Source organism: Struthio camelus, chromosome 1 (assembly GCF_040807025.1).
Source record: "Struthio camelus isolate bStrCam1 chromosome 1, bStrCam1.hap1, whole genome shotgun sequence".
Classification (NCBI taxonomy): Eukaryota; Metazoa; Chordata; class Aves; order Struthioniformes; family Struthionidae; genus Struthio; species Struthio camelus.
In genome coordinates this window covers 30,187,773-30,208,443 of record NC_090942.1, presented here as the reverse complement: position 1 = coordinate 30,208,443, position 20,671 = coordinate 30,187,773, and the positions used below count along the sequence as shown (strand labels likewise).

The 20,671-nt window shown below is 36.2% G+C and overlaps 1 protein-coding gene across 10 annotated transcripts in view; it reads left to right on the top strand.

Moving 5' to 3' along the window:
* Nucleotides 1-20,671, top strand: part of FOXP2 (forkhead box P2) — a 447,021-nt gene that overhangs the window by 314,394 nt on the left and 111,956 nt on the right. For all 10 annotated transcript variants that reach the window (XM_068932927.1, XM_068932937.1, XM_068933001.1 and 7 more), the window contains one exon: nt 5,003-5,092. In XM_068932927.1, coding sequence (XP_068789028.1) covers nt 5,003-5,092 — 90 coding nt within the window. The remainder of the gene's footprint in view (nt 1-5,002; nt 5,093-20,671) is intronic.

Sequence of the window (20,671 nt, the reverse complement as noted above, 5' to 3'; positions counted from 1 at the left end):
ACTTCTGTAGGAAAACACTGTAATAATCGTTCTGTCTACCACTTCTAGGTGGAAACCAGGCTTGGATTTTAGCACAGGATTCTCTTGGACTGCATGGACTCTGAAGTATGGCACATTTGTCCTTAGCTGGCACATTAGCAGGTTTTTTTCTGTCCTTTGTGTAGGTTAGGAAAGAGTGTTGTTCACGAAGGTAGATACGGATGTCTCAGGGCACATGGCATTTTGCTTTTCAGGTCAAGTCTCCCGAAGAGGTTTCCTGGGCTGCAGTTGGAAAGGACTTGGATCACCTTAAATTGAAAATTCTTTGGATGGTGTTAAATGCTTTGCTGCTGTATTTGGAAAGATTATAAGTTGCCGTGCTGATTGGTTGCAATATTCATTAGAGAACTTTCTGAGAAAATACACTCAGTGAGAGAAAAAGGTGCAGTAGTATCATGTGAATGCTATTAGGAAGGGTTGAACAGCATTATCTTTCTGTCACAGTCCTTAAAGAATCTCATATGACTAGGTAGTACTGGGCTTCTCGTTCTGAGCCAGCTGGAGAGTGGACACGCAGCAGGATGTAAGGAGGCGCCAGAGGTTCTACTGAAATGATTTTTATAAATAAGTGTAGCTATGTAATCATTTGGTTAACTTGTTATTCGACCAGTGCAGTGCAGTCTCTGGCCTTAAATCCAGCTTAGCATCTTGATATGTTTCGGTTGCATAGTGCTACCAGCGAGCTGACTCGTTTGACATATTCAGCCATTTGGAAACTTATTTTATGTTCAGAAACTTACTTCACGTTCAGTCATCGATGTTAGAGGATGCAGTCATTTGAAAAAAATAAAATAGGGATTTGGAGTCAGAAAAAGGAAAGAATCTGGTTGTCTTCTGGCAAGTTTTTTGGTTCTGGTTATCTGCAAAGGGTACACCTCTTGTCAGCATAAATAGGGAGTGCCTGTATAAACATTCTTGTTTCGCCTGTTCCACATAATAGTTTCTTGTATCATATTTCTTTTGACCTCGCTATCTGAAACCAATTACAGGAGATCCATTTGGGCTGCATCTATTTTCATAAGAAGCCCAGGCAGCAGTGTTTTTCTCAGAGATGAATATCAACATCAAATATGCTTCTGAGTGCTTTGTTATTTATGTTTCAGAGAGATTTTGTAGCCTTCAGCTCTCAAGAATGTGTCACGCTGTGCTGTTTATACATTGACGATATTAATGGGCGTAGATGTCATTTTTCATTTTAACGTCTCAAATGCAACAGGCTGATAGGTTAAACATTCCTATTTTTAAAGGAAAGATATGAGTGACATCTGTTCCAAAAAATACACATATATTTATGTTTTAAAGGAACAAAGTAATCAGTTTACCTTCTTTTATTGGCAGCTTTCACTTTATTAAAGTGATAACTCTTTAAAAATTATTTTGGGGCATGCTTAAATTAAATAAAAAGGTTTGGAATCCAAAATAAAATCAAATTATATCTCGTAGAATTATCTCTCACAAACAGTAAAATACAGCACGACTTATCAACTCCATTAGGGTGAATTATATGCAATTAATTTCATTTTTGTTCTGCTTACATTTTAGCTATATGCCAAAGCTCTGCAGAAAATAGTAAGAAGTAGTGTTCCTAATAAATATTTTACTGCAAGACACAGTGAGTTCTGGAAACCATATGCCCAGATTTCCTGCTGCATATAACCATTATTTAGAGTATTATAATGATTTTCATTTGCATTATTAAAATCATTTCTAATCCTCAGTTCTTTTTATTGTTTTTGTCTACACTGGCTTCTTTTCGTATAGTTTTACTAATTTAGATAACTTAATTAAGGAAAAGTGCCCACTAAATTGGAAACAAATGTTATTGGAAACTGGATACAGTTTTGACTGCCTCAGAATCCCTTCTTGCTGCTGTTAATTTGAGGTAGGACTCAACATTATTCTGATGTGCTCAATTTATAAACATCTGTTAGTTTGTTTTCACTTGAACCACTTTTAGACCACAGGGTCTTATCAAATTAGTTCACAGAAATTTCTAAATTATATGTGGGACTGGTGCTTATTGGGAATGTACATGTAAACTCTTAATTTTGAAAGACTTTTCTGAGTTGTCAGTTTTTTTTTGCAAAGATTTAATAGCAGCAAATGGATTGATAGAAGTGAAGGCTTTATAGTTTCATAGTCTTTGCTGCAGGACAATGTCAATCATAATTCTTCAGAATTAACCAAATGTTTCTGAGAGGTTGTTTACTGAGTAGCGAAATCTAAAGCTAAGCAGTACATTGGGAGAAAAAAGTACCATGTGATAACTGCTCTTAGAACAAAGGCTGACAGTGATTTCTCTTTATGAGTTTTAAATCATCTCTGAGCTTTTGAAATTGTTTTCTGTTCGTGTTCTATCTCCTGTGTTTACAGTAATCTAAACTGCCACAATAAGATCACTGAAGTATTCAGTAGTCATCATTTATAAGACATTCTGTATTAAAAGATGAGCCTTTATTCCTTTAAAGATATCCCTACCAGCACATATAAATCAAAATAGTTTAAGTAGTAGAGCCTTTTATGCAAACATATCCTGGTGTGCCACCTTTCTTTTTCATTTTGTAGCTAGTGGTAGGAATTCGTGCTTTCGTATACTGATTCTATGCTAGCATGCTAGCCATGATTTGAAATTATCCTGGCGAGCTTAGATCTAAGGCACATCATACTCTAATTCTCTCATTTTCAAGTACTGTAAATGTACAGCTTTGCCAGATGCTGGCTAGCTTGCTTTTGTACTGATGTGAGATGACTTTGCTTCTGAGGAAGATTAGCACACTGAAACAACTCCCAGACTCTTCCAGATACTCTGAAGTATGCATCAGCGCTATGTCGTTATGTTTTTATTACATAATTTTCCAGATAAATTCCATGTAATGAACTTCCTGTTACTGCCACAAATTAAAAAATAAATATATTTTTATGGCTCTTCCCATCTTCTTTAACTCCGGATCCCTTCACTTGTTCTTGTGGCAGTATTGTCCTGACTGGTGAGGCTGGTTTTCCTGTACGGTCTCCTATTAATTCAGAGGTGTAATTGTTTTCTCTCTTTAATTAAAATTTCCCTTCCAGAGAGTTTTAAAGATTGGGAAGGATTATAAATTCACTGTAGATCTTCTGTTCATGCACTTAATCCATGTTTTGTGTTTATACCACTGCAAGATGTTGGGACCAAATCCTGGTGCCCCTGAAATCACCAGATATTTATCTCTGATCTCAGACAGAGCAGGATTGTCCTCTGGGATCTGCTCAAGAACTGTGATTGCAGAAAAGATTATGCTGTTCACATAGGAAGCAGGGCATCCAGTGATTCCTTGGCAACAAAATATTTCGAGTGCGCTTTGAAATATGTTAACTTTTATTTATTTTTAGAGGCGAGAAGCTGGTTATGTATGTCTCGTTGCTTAGGTTCAGAGGAATGTATAGTCTTTGTAAAGCTGGCCTGTAATTACTGGAGAATTTGATGAAACAATAAGGGGATTGTTGTGGGAATGTCTCCAAATGTTAAAAGTATGCTCTGCAAACTTTGTACCAGAGCCTTCTGCGGGGAGACGAATCAATGTTGTTAGGAGATGGTGCTAGTGCATTCAGTTTGTTTACTTTGGTTTTCTCCGTCTGCCTGCCTTCTCAGGAAACTTGCTTGGAGCCAGACTGTAGCAGCCCTCTCTCTGTCTTTTCATAATTGATCAGGGGATGACTGCCTTCCCTGAGGGTTAAGACGTGGCAACTTTTTCTGTTTGCTCAGCATCTCAATGCAGTAGTTCAAACATTGTTCACACCAGCTGGCAGTGTAATGCCATATGCACATCTTGTCAAAGCAACTGTTGTCATGGATACTAGAAACTATCTTAAAAACCAGCTCATTTCAGTCTAATCAAAATTGTACCTTTCTTTATCAGCGGAGCAGCTTTATTATTTTAGGGAATGTCGATCAAGTTGCATTTGTTGCGCTCTGTTCTACCTACAGCATGTTTTAATAACATACATAGCAGTGCGATGTGTTTTAAAGCTGTAACTGCTATTTACTGAGCTGGCTTTTAAAAAAAAAGAGTTCTTCAGGTAGTGTCAGTGTAAAGGTTTTGAATCAGGGTTTTTTTTTTTTTTTTTTAATCTCCTAATAAATTCTGCTACGTAACACTTGGCATTTTGAAAACGATTTTACAGGCAAAAATAATTAACAGTAGCCTTCTTCCGGCAAATGGAATGTCTGTATACGTTTCGTATGTTTCCGTGTGTTTTGCTGAGTTGGAATGAAAACATAAAACAAATGAAAACATGTTATATTTTGATTGGGATTCTGTCATCCCCAGAGTCTGATCTGATTGGTGGAGTAGTAATTTCTTTGTTCTCTGATTTTCCTAAGAACGCAAATGAAAACCACTCATTTTTATTTGGCATTAAAACTGCACTTTATTTTGTCAAAGGAGAGGTTTCTCCTTGAATTGTAAGTACAAAAAGTGTTTTTAATCTTCAATGAATATCCTTATTAATTCACTTTCAAGATAATCTGATGTTGATTTGTCAAATTTAATTACAGCTTCCGGTAACACTTGAAGTCTACTTGCTTTTGCTTCAAAATTGTAATATGAAAATGCAAATTGAATGATAATTTACAAGGGAGTGGGCATTTTAGTTGAACACTCAAAGACAAGTTCCTTGTGGAAATGAGGCTATTGATGCAGTTTATGATTTTTCCTCTTCAAGCACTTTAAACAAATTAACTTTATTTCCTGCAGGATTTCATGTACATCCATAAATTCTGGTGAAGGCACATACATGTACATTTAGAGAATCCTTTTTATGCTTTAAGTAAAACAAAACCAAACTGAACTCTGAAGTCTATCAAATACAAATTGAACAGAAGATTGCATTTGTTCAAATGGACTTTTACATAACATTAACATTGAGCAACGTGTCTCTTTCTAGGAAATGATGGAAGTTATTTACCTTTTTTTTTCACTTTTAGGCACTCCAAGCAGCAAGACAGCTGCTTTTACAGCAACAGACAAGTGGACTGAAATCTCCTAAGGGCAGTGATAAACAGAGACCACTGCAGGTTAGTAAAGTATTCTTGCCTTTGGGGCCTTATTCTCAGGGAAGAGCGTTGTGCTTGCTCACACGTGTGTGTGTGTGTGTGTGTGTGTGTGTGTGTGTGTGTGTGTGTGTGCGCGCGCGCGCACGCATGCCTATACTCTATTATGGTATATGTGTATATTCACATAAAAGAGCATATAGGCACAATTGTATGATGGTGACCTGCTTCTAATTCATAGAGAAAATTTGCTATGAGTAACAAAAGGCATGTGTGGTTGTAGATATTTATTTTAAAGGCCAGTTACAACAAGCGTCTACGAAGACTAAATCTGAGTTCAACAGCCACAGCACGAATGACTTCTTTATAGATATATTGCAAAGATTTGTGGGAGATTTCTCTACATACCTAGATTAAAATGTGAAAATTACTATGTTAAGACTAGGAGTAAAACTGTATCCAGGAAACACACCAGAATAACTCATCCACACTACATCTAAGTGACAAATCCAGAAGTGTTCAGAAACTACCAACACAACTGCAAGAAATTACAAAAAAGCTGCTTCTTTTGTTTTAGAAGAACGTTTGTCATAGTTTCATACTCGGATGCTGTCGGGCTTCAAATAATATTATGATAAACAGGAGTTCTGTTACTGAATAATTGTTTTAGATGCATTATTAATTAAACTGTGGGTACTGTTTGTAGCAGGGAAGCATTTTATGCTTGAAACTTTTCATTTGGCTTGTTTTTTGAGGTGTTAGTTCTTTTGTGGATTTGTTGCTAATTCAGAGTTGCATATGAGATTACGTTCTGCTGACGAAACTGGTTCCCTCATTGTGTGGAACCAAATGTGAATGCTTAACCGCTGAATTACGGTATGTTGCAGACGAAAGATGTACGTGAGAGCTGATTTTGTTTTATTCAGAAAATAAAATAGTATAACTCTTACCACTTTCTCCCTCAAATCTATTTTTGTGAGTGAGTCTTTAGCCTATTGGGGCTTCTCCTGTTTTCTGATGGAATAGTGGGTTTTTATCTCATTTTTATTTTGGGGGATGCATAATGGAGGATCCCCAAACCCCAGGGCTTATCCTTTTTTTCATTGGTGAAATATTGTGAAATGCGATCACTCGTGCAATTTTTGTGTATAATTCGCATTGCCTCTTTTCTTCATGAAGAAATGTTAGACTGCTAACAGTTCCACGTTTTTATCTTTCTTCAAATATACTTTTAACATTGTATTTATTTGCTCAGATCCAAACAAGAACTTAGGGAAATAACTGAAGACAATGGAAAAAAATATATGTCCAGTTGGTATCCTGCCAGGCTGTAGTTGTAATCTAGTGTAGAAAGAGGGGAGGAGTTCTGGGACCATCTCAACTTTCCACTCTTTGCCCTTGACTTTGCTTTTATTAAATATCTTTTAAGATGAAGGCGCACACAAAGAGTAGTCATAAAGGCAGCAGCTTATGAACTATGTATTTTCGTAAGTTTTTAGGAGTGGAACTGCTGACCTTGCAGGGCTGACTCTTGGGGGTGATGGATTAAATGAAGGCGGTGGAAGCAGTTTTTTCTGCCAGCTGCTTGTTTGGAAAAGAACATCAGCAGTACTAGGAGAGTACAAGGTCCATCTAGCCTGACGTCCTCTCTCTAAACTATCGACATCAGATGCTTAGAAAAATGTAAAAAACAGGCAAAAATAATGTTTTCCAATAAACGTCTCCGGTAAAGTTAGTTTACTTCAACGCTCCAACCTGTTAACTGTAGCAGTTCAGGGGCTGCTGACTTCCCATTCAGCTGTTCCTTCTCTGCCATTGTCTGTTCACATTCTCCACTTATTCATAAGTCTGTTTTGCAAGATGAAAGAAATTTGCAGGTGCACTGTTTGTGCTAGGCATTGATGAAGGAAGAGAAAGCCTTCTTTGGAGACAAAAGCAGCCATATGCATAACCTAGCAGGACGATGAGAGGAGGAGAGGGAGATCTTGTGCTTTCCTACTCAGAAGGGACTAAGCTTGGCCTGGTACCTTTTAAACACCATGGGATGGGTATTGTAGAGACATCCGATATTACCTGTTTACCAGGAAGAGCCAGTGCCTTGTGAGTCACACTGATGAGGCAGGAAAGAGCAAATAAAGCAAATAATTTTCTTTTCAGAATTGTTATATGCTCCCTAAAGCCAAGATAACTGCATGTTGGGAAGTTTTCCTTCAGATGACCAATTTGCACACAGTGACAGTGGCCAGTAAAGCCTTGGACACTTAATTTAGTTCATTTTTAAATGACAGGAACATGGAATTTGCTCCCAGATTTCACTTTAAGTATCAAATGTCATGTAAATTGAGGTATGAGCACAAATTCCATTTTTATTTTATTTTTGGTAAAAAGGATATATACAGATTTTGAAAATGAGACCATTGAGCTTTTCTGTTTCTGTCTTTTAGTGTTACTACAGAGCTTTTCATTGTTCAAATGCAGTGGAAAATTACATTTTGAGCATTGTGATGTCTGTTTGGCCAAATACTGTAATATAGGTAATAAAATTGTACAGTATTATTATTTTATTATGCCAGATTTAATGGTAACTTTAGCCAGAATCTCCTAGGAGTAGGAATTGCTAAATGTGCCTAAACAACGTGAGGTTTGCAAGACAAAAACATTTGTGCTTGTGTGTTTGTGGTAAAGGAAAAACAGGCTTCTCTCAATATTTAAAAATATTTTAGTATTAGTGTATTTCTAATTTCCTCTAATTTCAAAGCAATTTACCAATCTGGCAGTTGCAGATATGTTAGAACTATATTATAAATCCAGTAAAAACCTAATAAAGTTTTAAAATTAGCTCATGCATCTGCGGGCAAACGTGGGTGTTAAGTGATCCTTGCCATTGCACCTTTCATCTGCCCCATATTTTGATGTAAACTATGCTCTTGTTCCACATGCCAAAGAAAGAAAAAGTGGCTATCTGTCTTGTTGTATTTGCTTAATATTTTTGGAAATAGAGTGTATGGTGTTTTTATTTACGTTCTCTCGGTTGTTCTTTAATGTGTCAAATATTTTAGTGGCTTGCAGCGCCTACTAGCTAATTGGCAAATTAAAAACTAATTGAAGAAACCATCAACTTGTTTCCGCAGCTTTGCAAAAACAGGGTTTTGGGTAAGTGGTCAAGTTCTACTGCGCTTTACAAAGCATATGGCTTTAGAGAAGCTCTAGGTTTTTTCTAGAAGAATTTGAGTATTTTTTATGTACTTTACATGAAAAATCTTTTTTTTTTTAATTTCTTCTTGTTACATGATCTACTGTAAAAGATAGAGAATTTCTGTCGCTGACTATTTGTTTTATTCTATAATGCCAAAATATCCTTATCTATCTATCCTTATCCCCTGTCTTTTTCAGGAGGTAGAGGTTTATATTTAGATTGTGAGTTAACACAATAGCTGCAAAAATATTAATTTTACATAGATGCTTATCTTGATCAACTATTACTTTTAGATTTACATTTTTCTGGGTTTCAGACTGCAGATGGCATAACCATTAGCATGTCTTATGCAAAACAGAATGAGAAAAACACCCCATTCTGACAAGCTTGAGTACCAATTGTAGTAGTGATTTTACTTTCATATGTAGCTATCCGAATAAATGTATTTGAAACATGTTTATATGTGCCATTCATTACAAGATGCATGAATTGAATGGACACAATCAGTACATACATTGATTAATGACATATCGCAGAGTAGTTAAATAGGGATTGTGATGAGAGTTGAGGATAATGTTAACCTGAGTATGATGAGATAATATCATTTACTTTCCCATTGTGCGTCCTGAAAAACATACTGCAGTAGTAAGCTTAAGATTTCTGTAGTACAGATTTTTGTTTCAGAGTATTTTGCTTTTCTGCAGAAGCTGTGATTATGGTGACCCATGGTAAAATGAGCTAATTACTCTCATGAAACTATTTCACTTTCTAGCACCAGATTTCCAGAGTAGGTAGATTAAGGAAAATGTCACTTTGACTCGTAAAACCTGTAGATCATTCTCCTGTGGCAAAAAATAACTACCCTTATGGCCCCTGAAGAATCTAATGTCATCTAGCTTAGGTTTAAAACTGGCAACAACTTGTTACGTTTACAGCCCTGAGAGAGACTTGTGGTTCTTCAAGGACTGTGCAGAGCCAAAGCACAATTCATAGGTAAATGCTGTCAGTTTACTGCCCTACTTGGGTGTTAGCATACAGCATTAGAATTATTTCCCTTATGCCAAGTAGTCAACTCTTGCTGCTCGCACTGCTTGGTCCATGATTCACATACTGCTGAAGGCTGTATAGCACAGTGATTTGGACAGCTAGTTACAATTTTATTTTGTTTTCTGTAAGATCTAGGAAAAGCCTAGCTCTTTTTATTCTCTGTAATGTCTGTAATTAAGTAGTTTATTTTCATAAAGTCCAACTTTGAACTTTATCTTGATTAGAAGATAGGTTAGACATAGATAATTATCTTCAATCTCATAAGTTAATGTATCTACCATTAGCTGGTTAGTTACTGTGTATAGTGATTTCTTCATGCATTCTATATCGGGATGGCATGTCAGGAAATCACAGCTCCTGGAATCAAAGGGTTAAGCTCAGTGTTTACCAAGGCTGGTGTATAAATATCATGCGGTATGGAGTGCTGAGTTGTTAAGGTAAGCTTTGTTTATTTAGCATGAGCACTTCATTGAAGTGTAATCATTTGATAAAATTTGGGAAAGGTAAGTATACATTTAAGTTTAATTACTTAATGTTTATTGCATTAGTGCATAGTATCAGAAGAATCTTGTTTTATAAAAGCATGTATAGGCAAAATGCAAAAATACAGATTTTACAGTTTTATAAAATAGCCCATTCAAATATAAGTACATTGGTATATGCTTGAACAAAGTGATTTTAAGCTCTGATTTGTCAGAGGTCATTGATCACAGAAAGTAATGTTACCATGGGTGAAAAAAGTAAAATGGGAAAATAATTAGATTGAAAATACCCTCAATATCTGAAATATTTTATGTTGGCTGAGATTTGAATAGGTTGTTGATGACCATATGAGATAGAAGGTAGCAGTGGCATTTATAGGATGTATTTATATGGTATACACCACGAAGAGCAAGTGGTTAGGAGAGGATGGGAAATTGTGGGTACACACTTTTCTTCAGCAGATGGAAAATTCATGGACACTTCTCTTAAACTTACCTGCCTGCTCTCCTTGCCTCAGTGTTACTCACTCCTAATTTGGTCATCTCCCCTTGGATCTTCATATGGATCTGAATTTGAAATTGATTCCACATAATAAATTAGCAAACATAGAATTAACATTGTAACTTTACTTACTTTTTAAAACATACATAAGGAGCTGATGAGAGATAAGAAGCTGAGGAAAAGAAGCAAAAGGCACTGCTTTTAAATGTTATCCTCTGATTTACAAATACTGACTGCAAACGTGCATGTGTAATATCAGTAAAAAATTCCCAGTTTTAAAAAAATGAAATAAAAGTTATGAATGTAACTTTGATCAAGTTTTGTTTGTGTCAGATTAAACAAAAATAGAAGCTTATTCAATTAGTCCAAGACTTGTCTTTCCAAAAACTACATGCTACACATTTCTTTATATCGCAGTGCATCCTACTAAGCATAGGAAGGAGGATGATTTGGTACATGCTGGAAAACACTGATTTAGAAAGATGCAAATGCCCAATATATAGTGTAAAAGTGAAGAGTAGTGATAAACAGTCTTTTTCCCCTCTCGAGGATAATTCTGGAGGAAATCTGTGGCCTACATATAAGCAAACATTGAGCTTGCGGTAAATTAAATGTGGAAGATAGCTGCTGGAAAGGCGTAAGTCCCATTTTCCCCTGCAAGACTGTTAGGAAGAATATGCAGTTATCCTCTAAGGTGAAGAAATTTGCATCAGCGATACTCACTCTAAAGGCAAGGATAACCCCAAGAGATGGAGGGAAGGCAAGGAGTTATTTTTAGGTAAGGTGGGCAGGGGAGAGAAATGGGAAATAGCCATGTTCAAGCTTTCAGGGTTATAGAAAATAAAGAGTTCCATTTCAGGTAGAAGGATAAATACAATAATTAAAAAAAGAAAAAAAGCTGGACTTAATTCATTGATTTACAGTAGAAGGGTATGTATAAGACGCTTGCTGGGATGTCCTCATTTATGTGCATTCACGTCCCCTCTGAGCTCTTATGTCTTCTCTTTGGTAACTTATTTAATGATGACAACCCATATTTTGTGTCTTTTACTGTTTTTCTGCAATATCTTTGAAGAATAGATTTACTTTGTCACTTTTTATTCTTGAAAAATTCTGATATTAGAAAAACAAAAATAAAGAAGGTGACAGTAGTTGGTAAATTAAAACATAGCTATCATGTTGCAATAAAGAATCCAGTAATTACAAATTTTGTTACATGTTGGTATGATTTCCTTTTTAATTTGAATATTTTTTTGGTTATCTATCACTTTGAAGCAATATTTCTCATTCTCATAAAACAGTTACCATTTGGTAGGTGCATAAAAAATAGCTGCTAACCTTGTGATCTTTGTAATATGTGGAAAAAATGTGTGCTAGTACTCCTGTAATGGAAGTGAGTGAGAGGAAAATGATTGCATAATGGCTTCATCTGTATCTAACTGAGAGCAAAAACTTCGTCGGTGCACAGATCATGTCTTCATCATGAAAACATTACTGCAAAGTTTAAAAAATTTTGGAGGCAGAGCAAAGAAGTATTATGCAAGTTCTCTTTGCAGGTATTGAATATGCAGATTTCGGATTATGATTACTATGTTATAAGGGATTTCAGGAAGCATTTTAATGTTAAACAGATGTCATCGCAGCATTCTGGCAGTCTCTTGTGTCTCGTACCATACTCTTTGCTCTGTCATTGTGACTGTCTCTGAATTATCTGTTACTAACATCACCATCATGTCTTTCCTTTCCACTTTTCTTTCTTGTTGATTCTCTGGTTATGTAGCTGCTTTTAGAGACTTGGGAGGAGAGGGGAAGAGAATCCTAAGCGCACACACACTCATCTTCTTCATTTAGGTCCAGAAAGGCAAGCCTTTTCAGAGAGCTCCTAGGTCTTTCCACATAGCAGACCCACAGACCCAACATCTCCTGGCGGAATCTGCAACCTACCTCACGCCAGGAGATATTGCTGTGCACAGGATGGATGAACCGGTGTTTATATTCTGAACTCCAGGAGGCCAAGCCCTAAAAAAAAGCGTTTTTGCCTTGCTTTAACAGCTGGCAACCTCTGTGCACCTCCAGCCCCTCTGACCGCACTGCCGGTGCAGCTGGTGCTCATGTTCACAATTGCTTCTCTTTGTGCCATAAGGCAGTTCCTTTGTGGTGGCGGAGGTGCAGATTTCCTTGAGCTGCTCCTCCAGGCTCTTGGAGCAGATCGCATTGGCCTGATTTCTCTTCCCAGCTGGCTGGTTGCCCAGAAAACCTTGTGAAGAGCTGAGAGGGGATACGTGAATGGTTCCCCACTCAGCGGGCTCCGATTAAAGGGTCTGTTCCCAGGCAGGTCCCTAATTATGCCTGTTTAGGATTGCACCACTCAAGCGAGAGTCTCTTGATACTCGTGAATGTAACAAACGTATTAGTGTACATTGATTTAAAAATTATGAATGCAGGAAAAACAACAAAACAAAATATTCAGGTAACACTCCAGATGGTATATTTCATATAGTTTTTAACTAGTAACCTGCTCTGCATCCATGTGAGATAAGGTCATCTGTGGATTTCTAAAAATGGTTTCTAGTTGCAGTACCACAAGAGGAAAGTCTCTTTTTTTTCAGAATATTTTTTCATTTAATCAGGCAGTTATATAAGATAAGAAAGAGTTTCTACCAAAAACGAAGTTTGTGACTAAATAATAAAAAAATCCTCAATCAACAGCAGTAAATGCACGTTTCCACAAGAAAATCCAGTCAGACTACCTAGCCGTTCCATACATTCCTTCTGCAGATTACCTTCCATACTTTTTTACAGATTAATTTTACTTTGGGAAGTAAATATTTGTCCTGAAATATTTTAAACACTGGACAATATTTTAGGCTTTTTTTAGTTTGTATGTTAATTGTGCACTTGCTTTACCAAACAGGGGGACTTACTCTGTAGGTAGCAGAGGGGGAGCAGGCTAGTGGGGAAGCCAGATGTATGCCAAGATCAACATAGGTGTTAATTTTAGTTTATCAACACTTCTGTATAAATTTAAGATTGAATTAAAATCTGTTAAAATTAACTAGATGAGCATGCGTAAATATTACACTGTAATGCTATAGAAAAAGAATGTGGTCATACCCAAAAGAAGGATCATACAGTGAACTGGAAAAGAGCATCGTCAGCCCATCCTGCAAGAACTACAGGGGAAAAATTCTAACAATTTCCAGCTAGGTCTTCTTATGCTCCTAATAGGTTTTTCTTTCTTGAGACAGATAGATGACGGTGATATGAAATAGAACTAATGATGAAAAATGTTACTAAATGCTACGCCAATACTTTACTGCTTGATTACGGGAAACTCTGAAAAGCAGTTGTACAATAATAATATATACAAAATGTGCGGTGTACCAACAACAGCAATATGCTTCAAGGATGTTACGGGGAACCGGAAGTATAAATGAACAGTGAATTCTCTCCTAAGTGTTCACAGTCAGTCCATTTATTCAAGAATATGTTTCTCAGTAGGACGGAAAAGGTCCACACAGTATAGAGAAAAAGCCAGTACACTAACCCGATATATCAGAAAAAATTATCAAAATCAACTCTGTCTGTGCTTGAAAAAGATGATATCTAAATTGTTGCAGCTGCAGTTTAGCACACAGAGAGACGTCTATGGACTTGATGCTTAAGAGTAATAAAAGAACCTACTTAAAGAAAAGTATTATCCAAAATAAAATATGACCTGAACTCATACAGAAAACAGTGTTTGTTTCAAGAGCGCTTAAGGGTACCATGAAAAAACCCAGTTTGAGGACGTGATCTCTGAAATGGAAATAATAATGCAAATTCTGAGTTAGATGGTGATTGACGCTTTTTGTATATGTAAAAAAATCTGATTCTAAAGGCTTGAACCCCTACTGGATGAGGAATCAAAAATACATGACTGCAAACCTTCCATAACATTTGGGAGCATGTATTTCACTCATGGAAATGAAATGGGGAGGGTAGGTTTCATGATTCCACATGAGGTTTGGGCTAAGGAATAGAATTCAGAAAACAAATTACAGTAAATTTTAGAAAGTCAATATTGCAAAGTGTAAGGTCATGTATTTTAGAACTTAAAAGAATTTGTGCCTTAAGCTTGTGCCCATCGCTTAGAGTGAAAAGGGCAGAGAGAAGAAGTGTGAGTCACTACATGGCTGTGAACTGCCAGTGATAGCCAGCAAAAAGGAACATGCAATTCTAAATGAGTAGAAGATATGATTCCAGAAAAGACAGGGAAATATTAATGCTTCTTTTGAAAGGTATTGGTTAAACCTCATCCGGAAAACTGAAGGATATGCAAGCCATCTACTTTTGGTTCTTAATATAGAAGTATGTTCCTTACCGGATCAGTAGAAAGATTCAGGATTCTAATTCTCTTTCATTATATGATCATTTTGGATACTTTAAGTCTTGCTTGTTAGATTACCATAAAAGATAGTTATTTCTGTGCACATAGTCTACGTAGCTGTAGCTTTCACTTTACTTTTCTATGGTCTGGACTTGTTGAAACTGTTAGGTTCAAAAATGTATTGAATTTATCATTATCTGTAAGACAGAAGAAATACCTTTGATTTAATAATTATGAACATTTTTAATTGGGAGGCATTACCTCTAAAATTAATTTGCTTTTCTCTATAGGAAATATACAGAAAGAAGAGGCACATTTAAAAATAAATAAATAAATAGTTTTGCTTCAAAAATCCCAGTTTCATAATGTTTAATAATATTTATAGTGTTGAGATGATTGACTCACAGTACGTAGAAATAAAATGAATTAACAACTCTCTTATGAGATCATTATTATTGCAACCATTTTAAGGCCTGGCATATAATATGACTCAATATTATATGACCCAACAAGTATCAGAGCCATACTTAGGAGAGAGGGCTCTTTTGTGTCTTGGGAAAAGTCATAGTAATTTAGCATCTTGCGAGATAGTTTAGTCTAGGAAAATGTTTGTTTTGGGTAGGGAATGATTCTATAGAGTTCTCTGAGCATTTAATCATTGTAATTTAACTGGAGTGTTACAGTTTGTATTGTAATACTCCAGCAACACCTCTAGAAACAAATAATTATGACTTTCTGTATGATTCTTTAGAATATTTACTGTTAAATGTAAGTTCTAGTACATTGGACTTAATCTTTGCAATTAATAATGTGCTAAAATATTTTATCAGCGGGTGTTAAGACTGAAGTTCCTAGCACTGTTGGGTTTCAATAACATTTTTCAAGATAAAACTAAATAATAAAAGCTGCCAATGTGTATAGTTCTTGGACTGTCAATATAAAACATTTATCATACTTTATTGTCTTACACAGCTTGTGATTTTTTTTTGACTCTAAGTACTATAAGAAGGAAGTTACTGGAAATATATTTTAAAATGCTTGACCTAATGCAGACCACAATGATGACGTATTCTGTGAAATAAATTTCAGTGTAATGAAAGCCCACAGAAAAGATTAAATTATGCTTTTATTATGTACGGAATTGTTTAGCTCCTTTGAAGTGAAAACTAAATAGTTTTAGTGATGGCAGAATCAGACTCTTACATGTAGTTGAGTATAGGGGTCTTTAGAGTGCTGCCTCTAAAACGCTGTGGGAAATGGTTTTCCCATAGTAGTCATCCCATAATAGTTCTGGGAGATGTAAATGTAGAGATTTTAATTTCATTAAGTGTCAGTTTTGTTAGTGTTATTAGTGTTAGCTAATTATTAATTTAAAATGTGAGCACTTAAAGGTATCTTTTATTGGCTCATGATTAGTGTGCTTTCCATCTTGAGAGAAAAAACACTGAGGAGCACAGTGAGCCCTTTTTGACAAACGCTCCTCTAGAATCTTGGCTTCTGAAGCTTGACTAGCAGTCCAGGATCAAAAAAATGAACTTTTAAACTTAAAGAGCATTGGAATATGGGACTGTCATCTTTAATGTTGATCTCATTGTTAGGATGAAACTTTGATTCCTCAGACTTTTAACATTTTATTATTTTTACTGTTGTAGTGATCAATGCTTTATGTTGGATATTTGGGTCTTCTTGTATTAATAACTGCACAAAATTTTAGCAGGAATCACATTTCCAAAGACCGTATAGTGTGTGCTGACAGCACTAACAGAGCGCAAGAAGGGAAAAAGAACTGCAGAGATACAGAGACATGCATCATTGAAAAGGTGACATACACATTGAAGTGGGACTGAACAGCAGGTGGCAAGTTTATAATCATACATGTTTGAGAGTATTTCATTCCCAGCTGTGTGGGTACAAGGTATAGGTGCACACTATTTACAGTATTCAGGGAATACCAAAATCCATTGGCTCAAGTTTTGAATAATACTGGGAGAGGAAAAGGAGACATGATCCAAAGACAATCTCTGCATTTTTATCTTGCCTCAAGCTTTTCCAGTCTGTCTCTTGTGTTTTATTGCTGCAGTTGCCCTTTAGCTATAGTTACAAGTGCTAACTGTTCACAGGAGATAGTTGTTCCTTTGCAGTACAAAAAGTAAGAGACATGAAATTAAGCTAAAGAGATGATGTAGGTCTTCCAGCAATATTTAGCTAAGCTTTGGAACTCTTTGCTGCAAGATGTTAACAGCTCCTAACCATTTAGATTGGCTCAAAAAGCAAGGGGACAAATTAATGGAAGAAAAAGGGTTAAATACAAAATGCCAATTTCTGACTTTCATAGTCCCTAAACACCAAATTGCTGAAATATGGGAGGAGAAGGGGGAGGTCTGAGAAAGTATCACTACATCAGTACATTGCCCTATTCTTTTCACTTCTCTGGACATTGAGTATTGACTACTGTCAGAAACAGCCCAATAGGCTAAATGGTCATTTGGTCTAATTCAATATAGCATTCTTACAACTTTTCAATCAACATCTGTGCATTTTCCTTTTGAAGGCTTGCTTTTGGCCATCCAAGTGATTTTGACTTTCCTCTAAGACGAAGAGGCTGGTTACAGCAGCAAACTTCAGAGTTTACAAATCATAGTCAGTTGCACTCCTCTGTTTTTAGTGATGTTTGAAGACGAAAACCTCCATAAATACCTAACCTATTCCAGTCCTGCCTTTTGAGGAATACTCCTTTGTGATGAAACGCTGACAGTGGTGTTACCTAGTATGAATTTTGCTACCTATAATTGCTCTGCATTGTAGTGGAAAGATGGGATTAAGCTCAAGCCAAATAGTCTTTAAATGGTTTCAGGCTAGCTAGTCACTTGTGACCACCACAGAGTCAGACTAACATGAAAGTGGTCCAAAAACGGCCTTCCAAAAGGGAAGGGATCTAGGTGAAATGCATAGGGAGCAGTTATCTGACTCTCCCGTAAGGCTGCAGCTAGAGTATTACTTTGACAATGCAGGCAATGAAACCCTGGTCTTCACATTCCTAGTTACATGTACAGGACTGCAATGTCCCATTGTATGGGAGAGGATTTTCAAAACTGTGTCTTCAATTCCTGTTCAAATTAAGCCCCAGTCAGTAAAAAGGAGAAAAAGAGACTCTGCCTGCTTTCTGTTGAAGTGATGGCAGCATTTAAAAGAAGGCAGAAGAACACAATTTATAAAATTAGTTCTATTCTTTTGATATTTCAGCCTGTGATCGATCGTTAAGTTGGTAAAAACAATTGTAAAATGCGGTGTTAAAAGTTAGGTGCTGGTATAAAAGCTAATTTTCGTATAACCTATCCAGTTAGTATTATAGCCCAACTATAACCGTATATAAAATGCTGCTATCAATCAAATAGACAAAATAAAGTCTAAATTACCGGCTGTCCTGTCCTGTTCTGAAATAATAGAATTTTCAGTATAGTAGACAAAGTTAAGTAAATTTGAGATGAAAGAACATGAAATGAAATAACACAGTGGCAGACCACAGATCCAGTTTGAGAGACTATTTAGTTTTAAGAGTTTTACAAAAACAAATCACAGCATAAACACGTTGTATTTTTAGAAACCACTGACTTTCAGTAGAAACAATAGCTACAATTAGTTCATGTTTAGGAAATCGTAAGGTCCTTTCTAAACAACACAATTAATAACTTTATAAGGCATAGAGGTTGCAAAGTGTTTGCTGATTGTGTTTTCTGCATAGATAGTCATGTCACTGAAGTACTTGTGCATATGAAGCACTCAAGCCAGTGATTTATCCTGTTACATGCAAAACATAGTTCTCCCTAATACTAAAATGTTTTTTCTTTAAATATAAAGTAAATTTGCATGAATTTACAGTAGACCAACTCACTTAGTAGTTAAAGAAATTTAGTAGCCAGATTCAGACTTCCTGCAAATAAGAAATTAGCAAAATTTTTCATTCATTTTTGCCTTATTTAGGCAGCTAAAAGACTTACTTTTAGCAGAGAGAGCGATAACATTGTTCTACTAAAGAAAATTACATGGTGGACTGCTTCCTGCAGAAAAGTTTGACGTTTCACACTTGCAGTTCTGAGTGGCTTCTGTTTTCCCTGACGTTGCAGATGGTCACCATCTCCCCTGATTACTCTTTCTTTCAGGGTAATTTTAGTCAGGGCCGTTGCAAAATTGAAAACCTATATCCTTCCTTCTCTTGGTGGTCATTTTGGAGAGGAGTTACTGGTTTTTTGGACCTCCCAGGGATCCATCACTCTATAATGACATAGTATTCAGATATGAAAAATATTGACACACCAACCTTACAAATCCTGTATAGTTCTTTTCATAAAATGCCTATTAAAGAAGAAATGCATTAAAAGGACTTCATGTTTGGTAGGATTTGTAATGTTTTAGGATACAAATAGTCATAATATTAGTATGATTTATTATAAAACCAAGCTATATAATCCAAGAAGTGAAAAACCAGATTTAAAAAATGCCCAAACAATTTAGTATATGTATGTTGTCAAACACTTTCTGCCTTGTCGTAGAATGCTGCAGAGAAAAAGAAGTATGGAGCAGTCATTAAATATCTGTTTGCACTGGTTGAAACCCATATATGCTAGTATATTTTAACATTAACAACATTGCTTTTAAATGGTATCACAACAGGAAATGTAGAAGAACAAAGGGTCAAAACTAGAGCTGTATCTGCTTTGATGCAGCATAAATCCCCACAACCCAGGAAACTCTGTAAGAACAAGATCTTTCCCAGGGTTTTTTTGGCATATTGCCTGCATAGGAGATGCTGTGTGGGATCAGTCAACTTAAGGGATTGTGTTTAACTTCATAAGCAATGGCATTGGATGCTCATGTAATGCTATTTTTGGTGCAAGACGCACCTCACAACTTTAATGTTAATTCTAATTTGATGGAGTTTGTCGTGGTCAGTACCTTGTCTTTGACATTGCGTGGATTTTTTTTTGATGCAAATACTCAACATCTTTCCAGCCGCTCAATGAGGTGTCAATATTTGCACACTACTAAGGAATACAAGGCTGCTTTTAGGCAAAAACTCCGCAGTGAGATTTCCTGCAACACCAACAGAACTACTAACATGAGTTGTCTTCTCTTCTGAAGAGACATGTATGTTTTAGAGGATGATGTTGCCACACTGCTGTCTTGTAGTCACTTGGTTCTCTCTGGGTGACGTCCCAGGACAGGAGAAGAACTGCAGCAAAAAGATACTTTCTTAAGACTTTATTTTGATATTCAGTTGAGGCTTTTTGTTGTAGGTACCGTTTCTGGTTATAATGTGTTACTAATTAAGATAACAGATATGCATTTATAAACTCATTATTCAATGGAAAAGTAAACCTTATGCGGGTTTGAGCTCACAGAGAACAATTGTATCCCTAGTGATTTTCTCCTGATTTTGACAAGACCAGCAGAGAAGTTGTACTAGGCACTGGTAGGAATTAAAAACTGTTTGGGGTTTTTGGGTTTCCTTTTTCTGAAGACCCTTATCTATGCTTCTAGCCACTGAGAGATCCAAAAAAGGAAAAACTACTTTGAAGTCTTTACAAGAAAGGCAGCGATAAAATAGCTCCCCTTAAACTGAAGATGTATACGAAAGCTAAGAGTGCATTCTTCCTCCTTGAGGACAGTTCATTATTTACATTTCTTGAACTGAGGCTAACTTTTGGATAAAGGATTCTGATAATTTTACATAGATCAAATTTCCTTAGTGAAGTTATCCATTCTCCTCTTCGTTTGGTAAGTGTTTATCATTGTCAAAAAAATATGAAGGGAACTGAAGACATCAACAAATGGCCTCATTTATAACTACAGTGCAAAAGTGTGTGTGTATATAACCTCATGGTGATTGCTTCCAAGAGTGTTCTAAGTCTGGAACAGCATAATAGCGCTGTGTTTTAAATGACGAAGTGTGAACGAACTGGTTTATCTATCACATTGTATCATTTGATGCATGTATCACGTTTTTTGT